At 41.5% G+C, this 13,012-nt stretch overlaps 2 protein-coding genes across 6 annotated transcripts in view; one reads left to right on the top strand and one right to left on the bottom strand.

The window, feature by feature from the left end:
• LOC135108358 (glutamate-gated chloride channel-like) overlaps positions 1-5,240 on the top strand; it is a 64,320-nt gene extending 59,080 nt beyond the window's left edge. For all 4 annotated transcript variants that reach the window (XM_064019273.1, XM_064019272.1, XM_064019270.1 and 1 more), the window contains 4 exons: positions 639-868; positions 2,416-2,772; positions 3,050-3,079; positions 3,550-5,240. In XM_064019273.1, the coding sequence (XP_063875343.1) occupies positions 639-868; positions 2,416-2,772; positions 3,050-3,079; positions 3,550-3,789 (857 nt within the window). In that variant the 3' untranslated portion in view covers positions 3,790-5,240. The remainder of the gene's footprint in view (positions 1-638; positions 869-2,415; positions 2,773-3,049; positions 3,080-3,549) is intronic.
• Positions 5,241-10,727: 5,487 nt separating this feature from the next.
• LOC135108357 (alpha-actinin, sarcomeric-like) overlaps positions 10,728-13,012 on the bottom strand; it is a 74,116-nt gene continuing 71,831 nt past the window's right edge. For both annotated transcript variants that reach the window (XM_064019269.1, XM_064019268.1), the window contains exon 17: positions 10,728-12,666. In XM_064019269.1, coding sequence (XP_063875339.1) covers positions 12,508-12,666 — 159 coding nt within the window. In that variant the 3' untranslated portion in view covers positions 10,728-12,507. The remainder of the gene's footprint in view (positions 12,667-13,012) is intronic.

The raw sequence follows: 13,012 nt of genomic DNA, 5'->3' as shown, positions 1-13,012 counted from the left end.
ATCGCAGCAATAAAAACACGGAGGAAGGAGGTCCCAGTGCACCGCTCAGTCACCTCCACAATGGGTCGGAAATACTGTGACAGTATTCTTCCAGCCACGTCGCCAAGGCTTCCTCTCACTACAGGGAGATGCAGAATGTGTTCTTTATGATTAAGAGTATACATTACGCTGTCCTTTGTAATGGCGACGACGTAATTTTACATACAGAGGACGCCATAATACTGACTGAGTAATAGATGACTTAAAACGGATATATCAGAGAACAACTCACTTATGACTTTTTTTTTTTTTTATTTTCACTTCCATAAACGTGAGTGCGATGCCTTAGGAAAAAAGTCCAGAGAATAAGCGGCGTCATGGGAACAGGTAGCGGCAACCTTCCCGTGAAGCGGCGCTCTTGAGTTTGGAATCAATAGATGACTCTCTTAGATCATGTGGCTCCCTTGGAACATAAGTGCCCTCCTCCACCACTGGATGTCTGGTGGAATATAATACCGATGCTGAGAAAGTCACGTGATGGGAGAAACACGAGAGAGAGAGAGAGAGAGAGAGAGAGAGAGAGAGAGAGAGAGAGAGAGAGAGAGAGAGAGAGAGAGAGAGAGAGAGAGAATTACAATTTATTGTCTCTTTCCCGGCAGGTGAGTACAGCTGTCTGAAGGTGAACTTGTTCTTCAAGCGCGAGTTCTCGTACTACCTGATCCAGTACTACATCCCGTGCTGCATGCTGGTGATCGTGTCCTGGGTGTCCTTCTGGCTGGACCAATACGCCGTGCCTGCACGAGTGGCCCTGGGCGTCACCACGCTACTCACCATGTCCACCCAGAACGCGGGCATCAACCAGTCCCTCCCGCCAGTGTCCTACACCAAGGTTAGCGTCTCATTTTTGCTCATCTGCAGTGTTCAGAATAATGAATAAAAGACTTTTCAACACCATGTCTCTTGAGAACTTCACTATACTCACAGTAGAAGCTTCCACATTTTATGTGTTTGCTTATTCGTGTTTCGGGACATTCTTACTCACCTTGAGTTAAAGATAACTTTTTAACATTAGGTTTAATGATCTGTGATATTTTTATTAAATGTTACTTTCAAAATGAAAATATCTATTATCAAGGAACTTGATAATAAATTCCGAAATGTGAGACTTTGACAGTATTTATTGGGGTTAACTTTAGTAATGTAGTGGAGACGTGCCGCCCTCGTGCTGAGTGAGGCAACCACAACAAGTGCGGCGCGGGAAATATTGTGTTTACGCTCATTCCAGTACTTTACCATACTTTTTGTATTGATGTACACTAAGATAATTTCTGACTTCATTCGAGTAGAAAGATACTTTCTTGCAGAATTTGGTGCCTTACATTTTTTTATGGTAATATTTTAATTTGATATATATATATATATATATATATATATATATATATATATATATATATATATATATATATATATATATATATATATATATATATATATATATATATATATATATATTTAGTAATATATTTTAAGGCAGTGACATCTCCACGTCAGCCTGGTTGTCGCTGCGCCGAACGTTAAGTACATCATCGATCACTTATTAATTATCCCTTGACAACCATTTGATTGGAGCCATATCAGATTCACGATAATGAATAGTCTCTCTCTCTCTCTCTCTCTCTCTCTCTCTCTCTCTCTCTCTCTCTCTCTCTCTCTCTCTCTCTCTCTCTCTCTCTCTCTCTCTCTCTCTCTCTCTCTCTCTCTCTCTCTCTCTCTCTCTCACACACACACACACACACACACACACACACACACACACACACACACACACACACACACAGGCGGGAGTTCCAAGGACAATCATTAGCGATGATTATCTTTTAGTTTGCGATGGTATAATGTTCTTGTGAAACTACTCCCTCTGAAGGCTTACATTCCAGTAGCTTGTGCGCATTACACTCAATCAATCCTTCCACCCAGAAAAAAAAAAAAAAACCGCTAAATTTATGTTTTGGATACAAGTGAGGGAGTGACAGCAGCAGCGTAGGTGTGGCAGAGACAGCGTGTCCTAGGTGGGTACCTACGCTCTCTTGCACAGACATTTGAAGGCGTGGGATGGTCTTAGGCCCGTATTCATAAACGCTTTGCTTTCTCACCACGACTGTTTTTTTAAAGGCCAGAGAGATGATTAGTCAGGCTCTCAAGAGTGTTTCTACCTATAATGATCAAGAAGTCGTGTTAATATGTCAATAAAACCATAAAAACACTTCAAAATCCATGTAGCTTCAACTAGAGCCTTTTGAAATACTGGAGATGCGGCGCAGAAGTGTTTCAAAATATGATCCTCAGAGAGAGAGAGAGAGAGAGAGAGAGAGAGAGAGAGAGAGAGAGAGAGAGAGAGAGAGAGAAATTAAATACCTAACTGACTGACACCTGCAGGCTATCGACATTTGGACGGGTGTCTGCCTCACCTTCGTGTTCGGCGCGCTGCTGGAGTTCGCACTGGTCAACTACGCGTGCCGCTCAGACCTACAGCGGGAGAAGATGAACAAGCAGCAGCAGCTTCACCGGCGCCGCTGGGACCCCGAGCTGCTGCAGGGGACGAGGGCTGAGGGGGGAGTGTGCGGCCCCTTGCCATCCGCGCCCCCACCTCCCCCTCTGGATGATCTCCTCCACCACCCGTCCTCCTCGTCCTCCCCTTCTCATCACCACAGTCGTCACCTCCACCACCACCACTACTATTCGGGCAGGCGTGGCTCTCCTGAAGACGAGTACCACAGCTTTGTGAGAGAAAGGGTGGGTCTCTCTCTCTCTCTCTCTCTCTCTCTCTCTCTCTCTCTCTCTCTCTCTCTCTCTCTCTCTCTCTCTCTCTCTCTCTCTCTCTCTCTCTCTCTCTCTCTCTCTCTCTCTCTCTCTCTCTCTCTCTCTCTGTGTGTGTGTGTGTGTGTGTGTGTGTGTGTGTGTGTGTGTGCGTACACGTGCATATCTGATGCAAATAGCATTGATGATTTGATAAGAACATCTTTCAGGAAGTAAGGAGCACAGTTCTCTCATCTTGTATTTTCTTCCCCAGATGGAAAACGGCGTCCCTACTTTCGCCATGGTGAGTTCCCGTCAGGGTGAAGGTAGAGTGAACTTGTCAGTCAGCTCTTCACTCATTGTTATGCCAAAACAGTCATTAATTTTCACCGTCTGCCAATCCCTCTATTCTTACATAGCTTGATAGAAATTAACACCTGGCATGATGCTGGCAAGGGCGTGGATAGGACGTGAATATTACCCTGGCCACCTCCTTAACCCTTATGCTGTTATGGCTTCTCAGTCTTAATCATACGATCTGCTGTAAATTTAGAGTATAATATGCAATTAAATATGACAATAAATTTAAAATATAATATGCAATAAATAAAAGAGAGATCAAATAGTTCAAATATGACTTAGCCGTAAGTCATATCTTCTTCAGTAGGATCGTCTAGGGTTTTTAAGTGTTATATTACCGTTAGAGATTAAAGGGTTAAATTCCTCTTCACCTGACTAGCCTGACTCCGTCTCTCTCCACCTTTCCCTTCACAGAGGCCGCTTGTAGGGTCGTTCCGTGAAGGGGGCGCGGCTCCCGGGGCCTGTGAAGTGCACCTGGCGCGTTCCCCCGGCCGCTCCTCCACTGGGAACTGCATCAAGTTGTGGCTATCAAAGTTCCCGACACGCAGCAAGCGAATCGACGTGATCGCGCGGATCACCTTCCCTCTTGTTTTCGCGCTGTTCAACATGGCTTACTGGAGCGCTTACTTGCCGGAGGAGAAGAAGCAGGTGTAGGGCGCTCTCTCTCTCTCTCTCTCTCTCTCTCTCTCTCTCTCTCTCTCTCTCTCTCTCTCTCTCTCTCTCTCTCTCTCTCTCTCTCTCTCTTTCTGTGTATTGATGTTCCAATTTGTAAGATCTGTGTTTCCCTCCCTGTTTTCCTCTCCATTCCTTCCTCCTCCTCCCCTTGTGCCATGAAGGACATTGTAGATAAAGCAGAAATGTTGCACATAACACAGAGCAAACTATATTTGTAATGTTACTGTTTTAATCCATCTAAGTGGTTAATATGTGTGAAAATCCGGCCTGCATGTTATAACCACCAGGTGTTTTCAAATATGATTAGGTTATTGATAGTCACTAGGGTTTTAGTGTACACAATTATGATTTATTCATTTATTCGTTTGAAAGAAAGGACAAGCGTTATGATGCAGTGAGAAGTGGCGGAGTCGCGTGATGGCTGGAGCGACAATCAGAGGCTGGCAGATCCCGCACTCAAGGAAGAGTAAGTCTCCCAGCTGAGCCAGGAAGTGCACCGCGCGTCACCACGGTCATCTTGGCAACACTCTAGGAAAATTTATCTTATGCCACAGAACCGCTTTAACGAACTATAAACACCCGAAAAAAAAAAGTGTATTATAAACGTTTATAGTACTGACACGTGTGTGAAAGGAAAATCTTATTCTTTTCACCAAGTTTGCTCTGATCTCAGAAAAACACGACAGTAATCCACTTTAAGGAAACTGATTTTTTTTTATTTCGATACAGTCACAAAAAGAAAATATATGGACTGAATTTCGATGCCGTGTGGTAAACCATTCTTGATAATTTCATTTTTATTTTTATAACAAAGAGTGTCTTTTGTCTGATTGCATTATATTATTTCTTGTATATCGTTTACCTTCTCGGTGTTAATGCCACCCCGGCTGTGCGGAGAAAAAAAAAATCGTTGCACTTTTCACGTATACTAATCAAAACGCTTTCATTATGAAATTCTTAGTAATACTATATTTGTGGATTTATGATTTTTTTTTTTTTTTTACGTGAGAAGAAGCCACATGAATAAAGTGAAGACGTAAACATGTTGCGGTGGGACAGCCTGCAGCAGGAATGCACCAGGTTAGGTTTCTATATGAACTGCTGTGTATGGTGTATGGCAGGCTTGGTGCTGTTTTTCCTGCAATTATTTCCCTAAGCCTACAGCAAATGCTGGAGCTCACTACCTGGTGCTTTGAGATTCCAACTCCTACGACGCAGACTGATGCCTGTCACTTGGTGCGCCTCACCCAGGCAGTCTGTCGGCAAGGAAGAGCTACCCACCTCACCTGATTTATTCAAATACAACTCAAAATTTCGTATGTGCAAGTTGCCGTTTCTTCATAGACTCGCACAGAAAGTAAGGGAGCCGCAGACTGTACCTTGCTGACAGGAATGTAAGGTGTGTGTGTGTGTGTGTGTGTGTGTGTGTGTGTGTGCACTATATATATATATATATATATATATATATATATATATATATATATATATATATATATATATATATATATATATATATATATATATATATATATATATATATATATATTGTAAAATTTGTAGTTGACTTGATGTAGATAACGATAAGTACTGTACTGCACCATCATATTACACTTGAACGGCATTTTCATGCCAGCGGTCACTCGATGTGGACATGACGATGCGTGTTGTTGGATATAATGTTTCAGGGATACTTGGCCTTTGTGATGATTAGTTAAGGCACCTCATGGTAAACTGTGTGATTAGTAGATTCATGTGAACAAGTCAAAAACATGCTGGCGATGTACACATTGCCTCATACTGATAACGATGCCACATATCCGTAGTCTTCTTGGCGCAAATTATTCCGGAGGCACATGTTTTCAGTATTTGCTTCACAGTCTGTACGATCACTGCTGTGTCACGTAACAAGATGTGATTGACTTACAGTAACATGAACTTTATATATACACGAATTCGCTTGTGGGAGCATCCTGAGTGCAGCTCATCAGCAAGGGCTGCTTAGTTGGTGCGGATCTGTCACCACAAAGAATCGCACATTTGTTGAGAACGCCTGCAGGTATAAATTCTCTTATATATTTCAGAACTGTGAGTCTAGCAAGTCTGGCGCTAACTTACAGGAACAACTACATTAGCAGCTTTCAAGTTACATTGTATCCATACACTTTTATCGTAAACCCTTCACGTGGATGTCGGTGTCTCGAGGAAAGGTGGGGAGTTGGTGCTCGTAATGTCTGTCCGTAAGAGTTGTGCTTAAATGCACCCGTTGTAAGTCAGATTCTTTAATTCGTTTGTTTCTAATCAGAATGACGCCATCACCTCGGCACCCACCCAGACTCGCACCATCACACTCACGATGTACTTAATGCACATCAAGTTCATGCTAACAAAACGCTTCTGGTCTGTGGACGCGATTTGTAAAAAAGAAAGATATTCAAAGGTAAATCAATGTTGCCAGAACCTGTCACTGTAATGTCTCGTATTTCAGAATACTGATGGACAGACTCTTGACAGGACACAATACTGGATGGCACGTGACTCGTTACTATTCCAGCCACCACCACGGATGGCTTCATGGATTTCGGTCAGCCTTGAGTATCGTGCCAATGTATCAGTACTGCATTCATCACGCCTCCCCCCAGTAGCCATTATTATTTTGATGGAGAAAAAATTATAAATACGACCATTATTGACATGTTCGCCTTACACCAGATTCTCCATTCTCCACATTACGAGAGAGAGAGAGAGAGAGAGAGAGAGAGAGAGAGAGAGAGAGAGAGAGAGAGAGAGAGAGAGAGTGTGTGTGTGTGTGTGTGTGTGTGTGTGTGTGTGTGTGTGTGTGTGTGTGTGTAATCCACTGTGTATTTATCATTATCCGTTATCTTGGAGCAACCTTACTTATATATATATATATATATATATATATATATATATATATATATATATATATATATATATATATATATATATATATATATATATATATATATATATATATATATATATATATATATATAAAATATTATCTATGATTATGTTTGTATTTTGCTTTACGCATATGTGTTTGAAAGTAATATGTGTTTTGTTCTAGCGAATCGACTGGATTAGCGTGTTTTCCTCCTGTAGCTACTGTAATTTCATAGCCAAGATTGTCTGCATTTCTTTCGGCTTCATGTATGAATAATATTTCCTCTAAGTTGCATGTCTGAGGTATCTAATTTAAGCAAAATGTCATGTGGAGAAAATCACGAATACTTTTGTAAATGGAACTCCGAAACTAACAAAAACGTATTATATTCCAATAGACTTCATCTGGGAGGTTATTTCCAGCGGCTGTGCGTCTTGTGGCGTGTGAGAATTCCAGGTTCCAGCATCCCAGCGATAGATCATGTAGGTTAGGTTAGGTTAGATTCCGTGGGTGTTCTTACATTTTAAAATTAAACATTTTTACGCAATGTACAAAGAAATTCCCTGTAATATAAGGAATGTAGATCATTATATAGTCTGTATACTGCAGGAAAGAGATGGACGTGCATATTATGAGTAAGTAATGTCAGTGTGGTCATCGTATGTCAAAAAGGTGAATGTTTACAGAAAAATTTCATACATTTTAAAATGAACTGTATGCTCTTGATATTGTTTTGTTTTGTTTTTCTTACCTTTCCAGCTCTCTCTCTCTCTCTCTCTCTCTCTCTCTCTCTCTCTCTCTCTCTCTCTCTCCTTTTGTAAGGATTTACTTATTCCACATGGCTAAGATTATTTTCATGCAATGAATAATAGTACAGAAAATTAGGGTAAATCTGACCCATTTAAAGAAAAAAAAAATTTGTATCGTTACAGTAGTATTACGAGATTGGCACATTATTTCACCTCGTGTGTGAAAACTGATCAAGGCGTTTTCACCGTTACTCATATAGTTCACAGCGTTGGATCACTGGTAGTCATTATACATCTTTCGAAACACACCAGTCATTAAATATTTATGGAGAACAATCAATTGGGAATCTCTCTCTCTCTCTCTCTCTCTCTCTCTCTCTCTCTCTCTCTCTCTCTCTCTCTCTCTCTCTCTCTCTCTCTCTCTCTCTCTCAGAAATCGTTAAGGAATTTATACATAGTTCCTTCAGGAATCATCCAAACATTTTACACATTTTTCCCTTAAGAAGTAAATTAGGGATACTTGTGCTTTACAGTAAGTAATAACTGCCTCATTAATGCCGTGTTCCTAATATTATGAAACCACTGCTCAGCCTTGGACCTCACAATCGAGACATTTTGCTATCCTCTTGCAAATATTAAGTTGATATTATTATTTATGTTTATTAAGTGATTCCTTTCTATAGAGTAAAAAAAAGAATACATATTTTTTTTATTTTTTTTATTTTTATATTTAGTTCTTATCAGCTAAATGTGACGTAATCCCGGCAATAACCAAGGAACCGAAGCGCGGTTCGAAATTTGTAGCCTTGAGGTTCAGGGAATGTCTCGAGCTGGTGACGTGGCAGTGAATGCGGTGAAGGCGGTAGAGTGGCCTCAGCGTTCCCTCTCCCTCTCTCGAAGGGACTCTTCTTAAAGTGTGGTTCTGCAAGTGCTGCCTGTGCTTCAGTATAAAAGAAAGGTGAGTGAAAGCTTAATAACTGGGTAGGAGTGAGAGTAGAGGAGTTAAAGAAGACTGGACAGTGACCGGACAACGTGTGGAGAGCGCCATTTTGCGTGGTGTTGGCCTCACGTAATGCATCAGGTGAGCATTCCATTGACTTGGGACACTTTAGGCGGAATTTGATATACGTCAGGAAATCATGATGAGAGTGTTGAATAATAACCCTCTAGAACATTGTTTCTTAACCTGGAGATGCTAACACTTCCAGGGGCGCTAAGATTGATTTTGGGAATGTTAGAAAATGCTGTTTAATATATTGCGGTACAATGTCAAACTTCCTCGCAAGTGATACAAAATAATCGAAGGGAGGGTTGTACATTTTTTTTCTTAATTGATAAACCGAGTTTCCAATTGTTATGCAACAGTAATCAATGTAACCAGATGTTAGCCAGAGTTTAGGGATGCTGGAGTGCATCCTGATTACAGGGATGCTGAGGTGCGGAAAGATTAGGAAGCGCTGCTCTAGAGGGCGTGAGGGGATTGGCTTCCAGCTGAGTGTCTCTAATTAAGCTGAGATTAGGATTACAAGCCTTTGAGTGAGGGAAGTGCGAGGTTTGGTCAAGGAATACCAACGGGAGACTTTGGAGATTCTTTCCCGTTATTTCCTGGCGGGTAATGTTAGAGTTTGAATTTTTCTAACTTGTGATAATTTAAACTGTGGAGCAATTTCTTCCATTTGTATCGATGTATTGGTGTCGAGACACTCAGGTCGATGCCAGAAGAAGAGCTGTCCAACCTGGGGACATTTGTGGTCTCCTCCCCAGACTGGGACTCCAAGGCTGGTGTCTGAGTCACCATATTGAATTTAAGAAATGTGTACGCGTATGTGTGCATGAAGTGAATGTCAATATTAGCAGGAGAACAATATCACCTTAAATCTCTCTACATACATACATAGACGCGTTTCTCTTTTTCATGACTCTTGTAGGTGATCCAATGAACTGCATGCATTTCACAACCATCTTTCTTGTCTCTGTCTATCTCGCCATATTTACCCAACCATGGGTAAATTTGCAGTCTCAACCAATACTCCCAACGTTGACCACCTCATAAGGTAAACTACAGTAAAATCCCTCTCATCCGGCATTCGAGTATCCGGCAGCTTCAAGTATCCGGCACATTTTTCCCCGAGCCCTAAAATCAATAAAAAAAATCAATGTGTACTCATAAAATCGATTAAAATTCCCGCGCGAGGCATACTTTGCCCCCTCGCCACCAAAGCGCACTGCTTCGCGCCACCCGCGGCCCACTGCACTGTGTTTACTCAGTGACTCAGTCCCGCGTGTGCACTGTTTATCGCCTGACGCCTTCATCATGCCTAAAGTTGTAGAAAAGAGGAAGCGTGTTGTGGCAGGGCGGGTAGCGACGCGCGGCACGGCGATCAGCTGATCTTTGTTATGATAAGATGCGTGAGTGTAGGGTGGTGATTGTGGATATAATTTCACTTCTATTCAGGTATCCGGCAGCTTCTGGTATCCGGCATGTCGACGGTCCCGTTGATGCCGGATAAGAGTGATTTTACTGTACTAAAATTCACACGCCACTTCCATTTCTCTCTTCTCCCATAACCATCACCTCACACCTTCTTACAGCTGACACATTTGATTCTCTTCTCTTAAAATGCTATCACCTTACTTTTCCTAGCATTAATTTTTAGTTTCTACACCCTCTAGAAATTATCTACTACACACTGCATTTCAGTCTGCTAGTAAGTGTTACCTGCAAACAGACATGCTACTACAGTCCATCTCACTCTAATCTGTTTCAGCCCTGCTACAATAGTTTCTACCTTACCTTTCTTGTCTCATGACTTTACTATCACCATTTTTCATTCATTGTGTATCTAAACAATTAATTTTCTTTTCTTCTGTGCTTACTGTACACACTTTAACTTGCAATAAATTCCAAGGTCTGACATTTAAGGTCTTCAGCAATACCTTTATCATTGATCCCAAAACTCGAATTTATCACCATCCATCCTGCTAGTGGGCCAGTATGCCATCACAAACATCCACAATTCACATTCAAACTCTGCTTTCAACTGTTGTCCTGGTCTTATTCCAACACACCCTGCTTGTGGACTCACCAAAATAGGCTCTTGCTTTTCCTCTATACACATGATCTCCCACTCACCCTTCCCACTTATCTTCTTTTCACATGCACATTACACCCAACTTTCATCTTTCCCTTTCTAGTCTCACTCCTATAAACACATTGTTTTCAACATTCACTATGCCCCATCAGTGGATAAAGAAAATGCTAGTTATTTAGTAATGTTTATTTAGTTGGTCTCACAGGAACAAGTACAAGATTTCGTAGTTTGACATTAAAAAATAATAATTAGCCCGTCATTGCGTTCCTAGCCATCAATTGTTGCCATTAACAATAAATAAACACGGTAATTACAGTGGATTTACCAAGAAATGGACGCAAGATACTGCAAGATCGCAGTGTGCCTACAGGCGCTTGCACAAATAAGGCGCAACATATGTTCAACAGAGGAAGCTGGCAGAGCTTCCTCTGTTGTCGGCAAAATTTTTTAATGAAATTCCAACATAGAGGCAGAATTGTGGGTGTATTATACAAAAATCAAATAGCAGTGGAGCAAACATAAGATATAGTGGCAATATACACATCACATGCCCTATGACAAATTAAATTAGCAGAAGGAAGGAAGGATAGTACACAATTGTATTTACAGAGGAAGCAGCTTACAGGCGGCCACAGCGTCACAGACTAGATTCCTGGGTTACACCATGACAGCACATGGCCCTTCAGTGCCTTGCCACACCAATGCACACCTCTGCTGCTGCCACAGGGAGATGATAAATTTTTTGCATACAGCCTCATGTCTTAGAAGTGGTAGCCAATTTGCCTTCTTATTTGATGACAAAATTACAGTTAAAAGTATAACTTACATTCATCATGAGGCATTGCTCAGCTCAGTGAATACAGTGATGGTTTATAATGGTCAAAGGTTGTCATTTTTAAGTTATAGGATATAATTTATCTTCACTCCAATATCTTGTATTGGAAGATGATTTACTTCTGTGGCTGCATAGTGAGGTGCAGTGTGGCAAGCTTTCTGGCAGGTTCATGTGCCAGTCAGACAATGTACAGAGGGACAGACAGACACAGGAAGGGTAGACACACATGGGAGGGAGAGGGAAAGAGGCACTTCAGGCGGCAGTGTTCGTACGTGTGTATGTATGTGTAGAAGGGGAAGAGGGGAGTTGGTGCTGGGGGAAATTCGTGTACCCAGCCTAGAGATAGAAAGTTGAGGGAGGCAGAGTCGGGGGCAGAGCTGGCATATGCTGGAGAGTTGTTCTTGCCCTCCACCCCCCACCCTCCACACCCTTGAAGCACCAAGAAGAAAAATCTGAACATAAAGGGGTAATCGTTATTTTCAAAGTTCGTTCGCTGCCGCAACTACCCGGTCCACATGGTGATTTTCTTCCTTTGTGCAGAATTCAGCACGGCACCAATACTGAGTGGTAACCCCCAAAATCCCCACTGACAGAAAAGATCCCCCAGTTTTTTAGGTTTGGATCATCTCCAAACAAATAAAATGCCTATCAAATCTCATTCACTTCTGACTTAAATTAGAGAAAAAAGCTTCTTTCTTTTTCATTCCTCATACTAATGTATTGAGGTAAAAAAAATGTTTTCTTCTCTAAAAAAAGAAGAGAAGACTCCTACAAGCCTATCCTTTGAGGTGGACTCAGGTGGGGGAGTGGGAGGGGCTGCAGGTGTTGTCAAACTGTAGGATGCTGAAGCTTCTCTTTAAGTTTATGATGAATTAATTTAATGAAATAGTGATACATAGCCTTGGTCACCACCACCAGCACCACCACCACCATGGTGGAGCAGCTTCCAGTTGGCTGAGGCATCATGATCCATGTGCTGGGTGGCCTCAGACATCAGATGGCACAGAAATTAATTTGTGTTCAAGTCAAACTAGTGTCATCTGAAAAAACTGCTTCACCTCCCTCTGGCACGGTGGTGGTGGTGGTGGGAGGTGACATCAAGCTGGGTCTGGGGGTCTACAGGTCACTTTCGCCATAGAGAGACGTAGAGAAGGACATGTAGTCAAGGGCATCGCGTGGGGCATTGGGTCCACTGTATGGCTGCATGCGCTGAATACAGTATTCTGCCTGGTCTGGTGGCAGCTCCCTCTGCAGCTCCTCAGGCAGGATGTAAGGCTGGAGAAGAAACAGACATTAGGGAATATATATATATATATATATATATATATATATATATATATATATATATATATATATATATATATATATATATATATATATATATATATATATATATATATATTTATATTGTGCAGTAAGATAAAGTGATGTAACACAAACAAAAGAAGTGAGGGAGAAGAATGAAGGATGAGAGAGAGAAAGCAAGAGTACAGATGCCAAATGTATGGTTAAAGGTGGCCATTCACCCCATGAGATTACTATAAAAATCCCTGCACCCACAGGCTCTCTTTCCCAAATTAAATTACAAATTTAATTTCTAAATGTCCCTTTTGATGAGTCT

This window comes from Scylla paramamosain, chromosome 17 (genome assembly GCF_035594125.1).
Source record: "Scylla paramamosain isolate STU-SP2022 chromosome 17, ASM3559412v1, whole genome shotgun sequence".
In the NCBI taxonomy this organism is placed as follows: Eukaryota; Metazoa; Arthropoda; class Malacostraca; order Decapoda; family Portunidae; genus Scylla; species Scylla paramamosain.
This window is presented reverse-complemented; position numbering and strand designations above follow the sequence as displayed.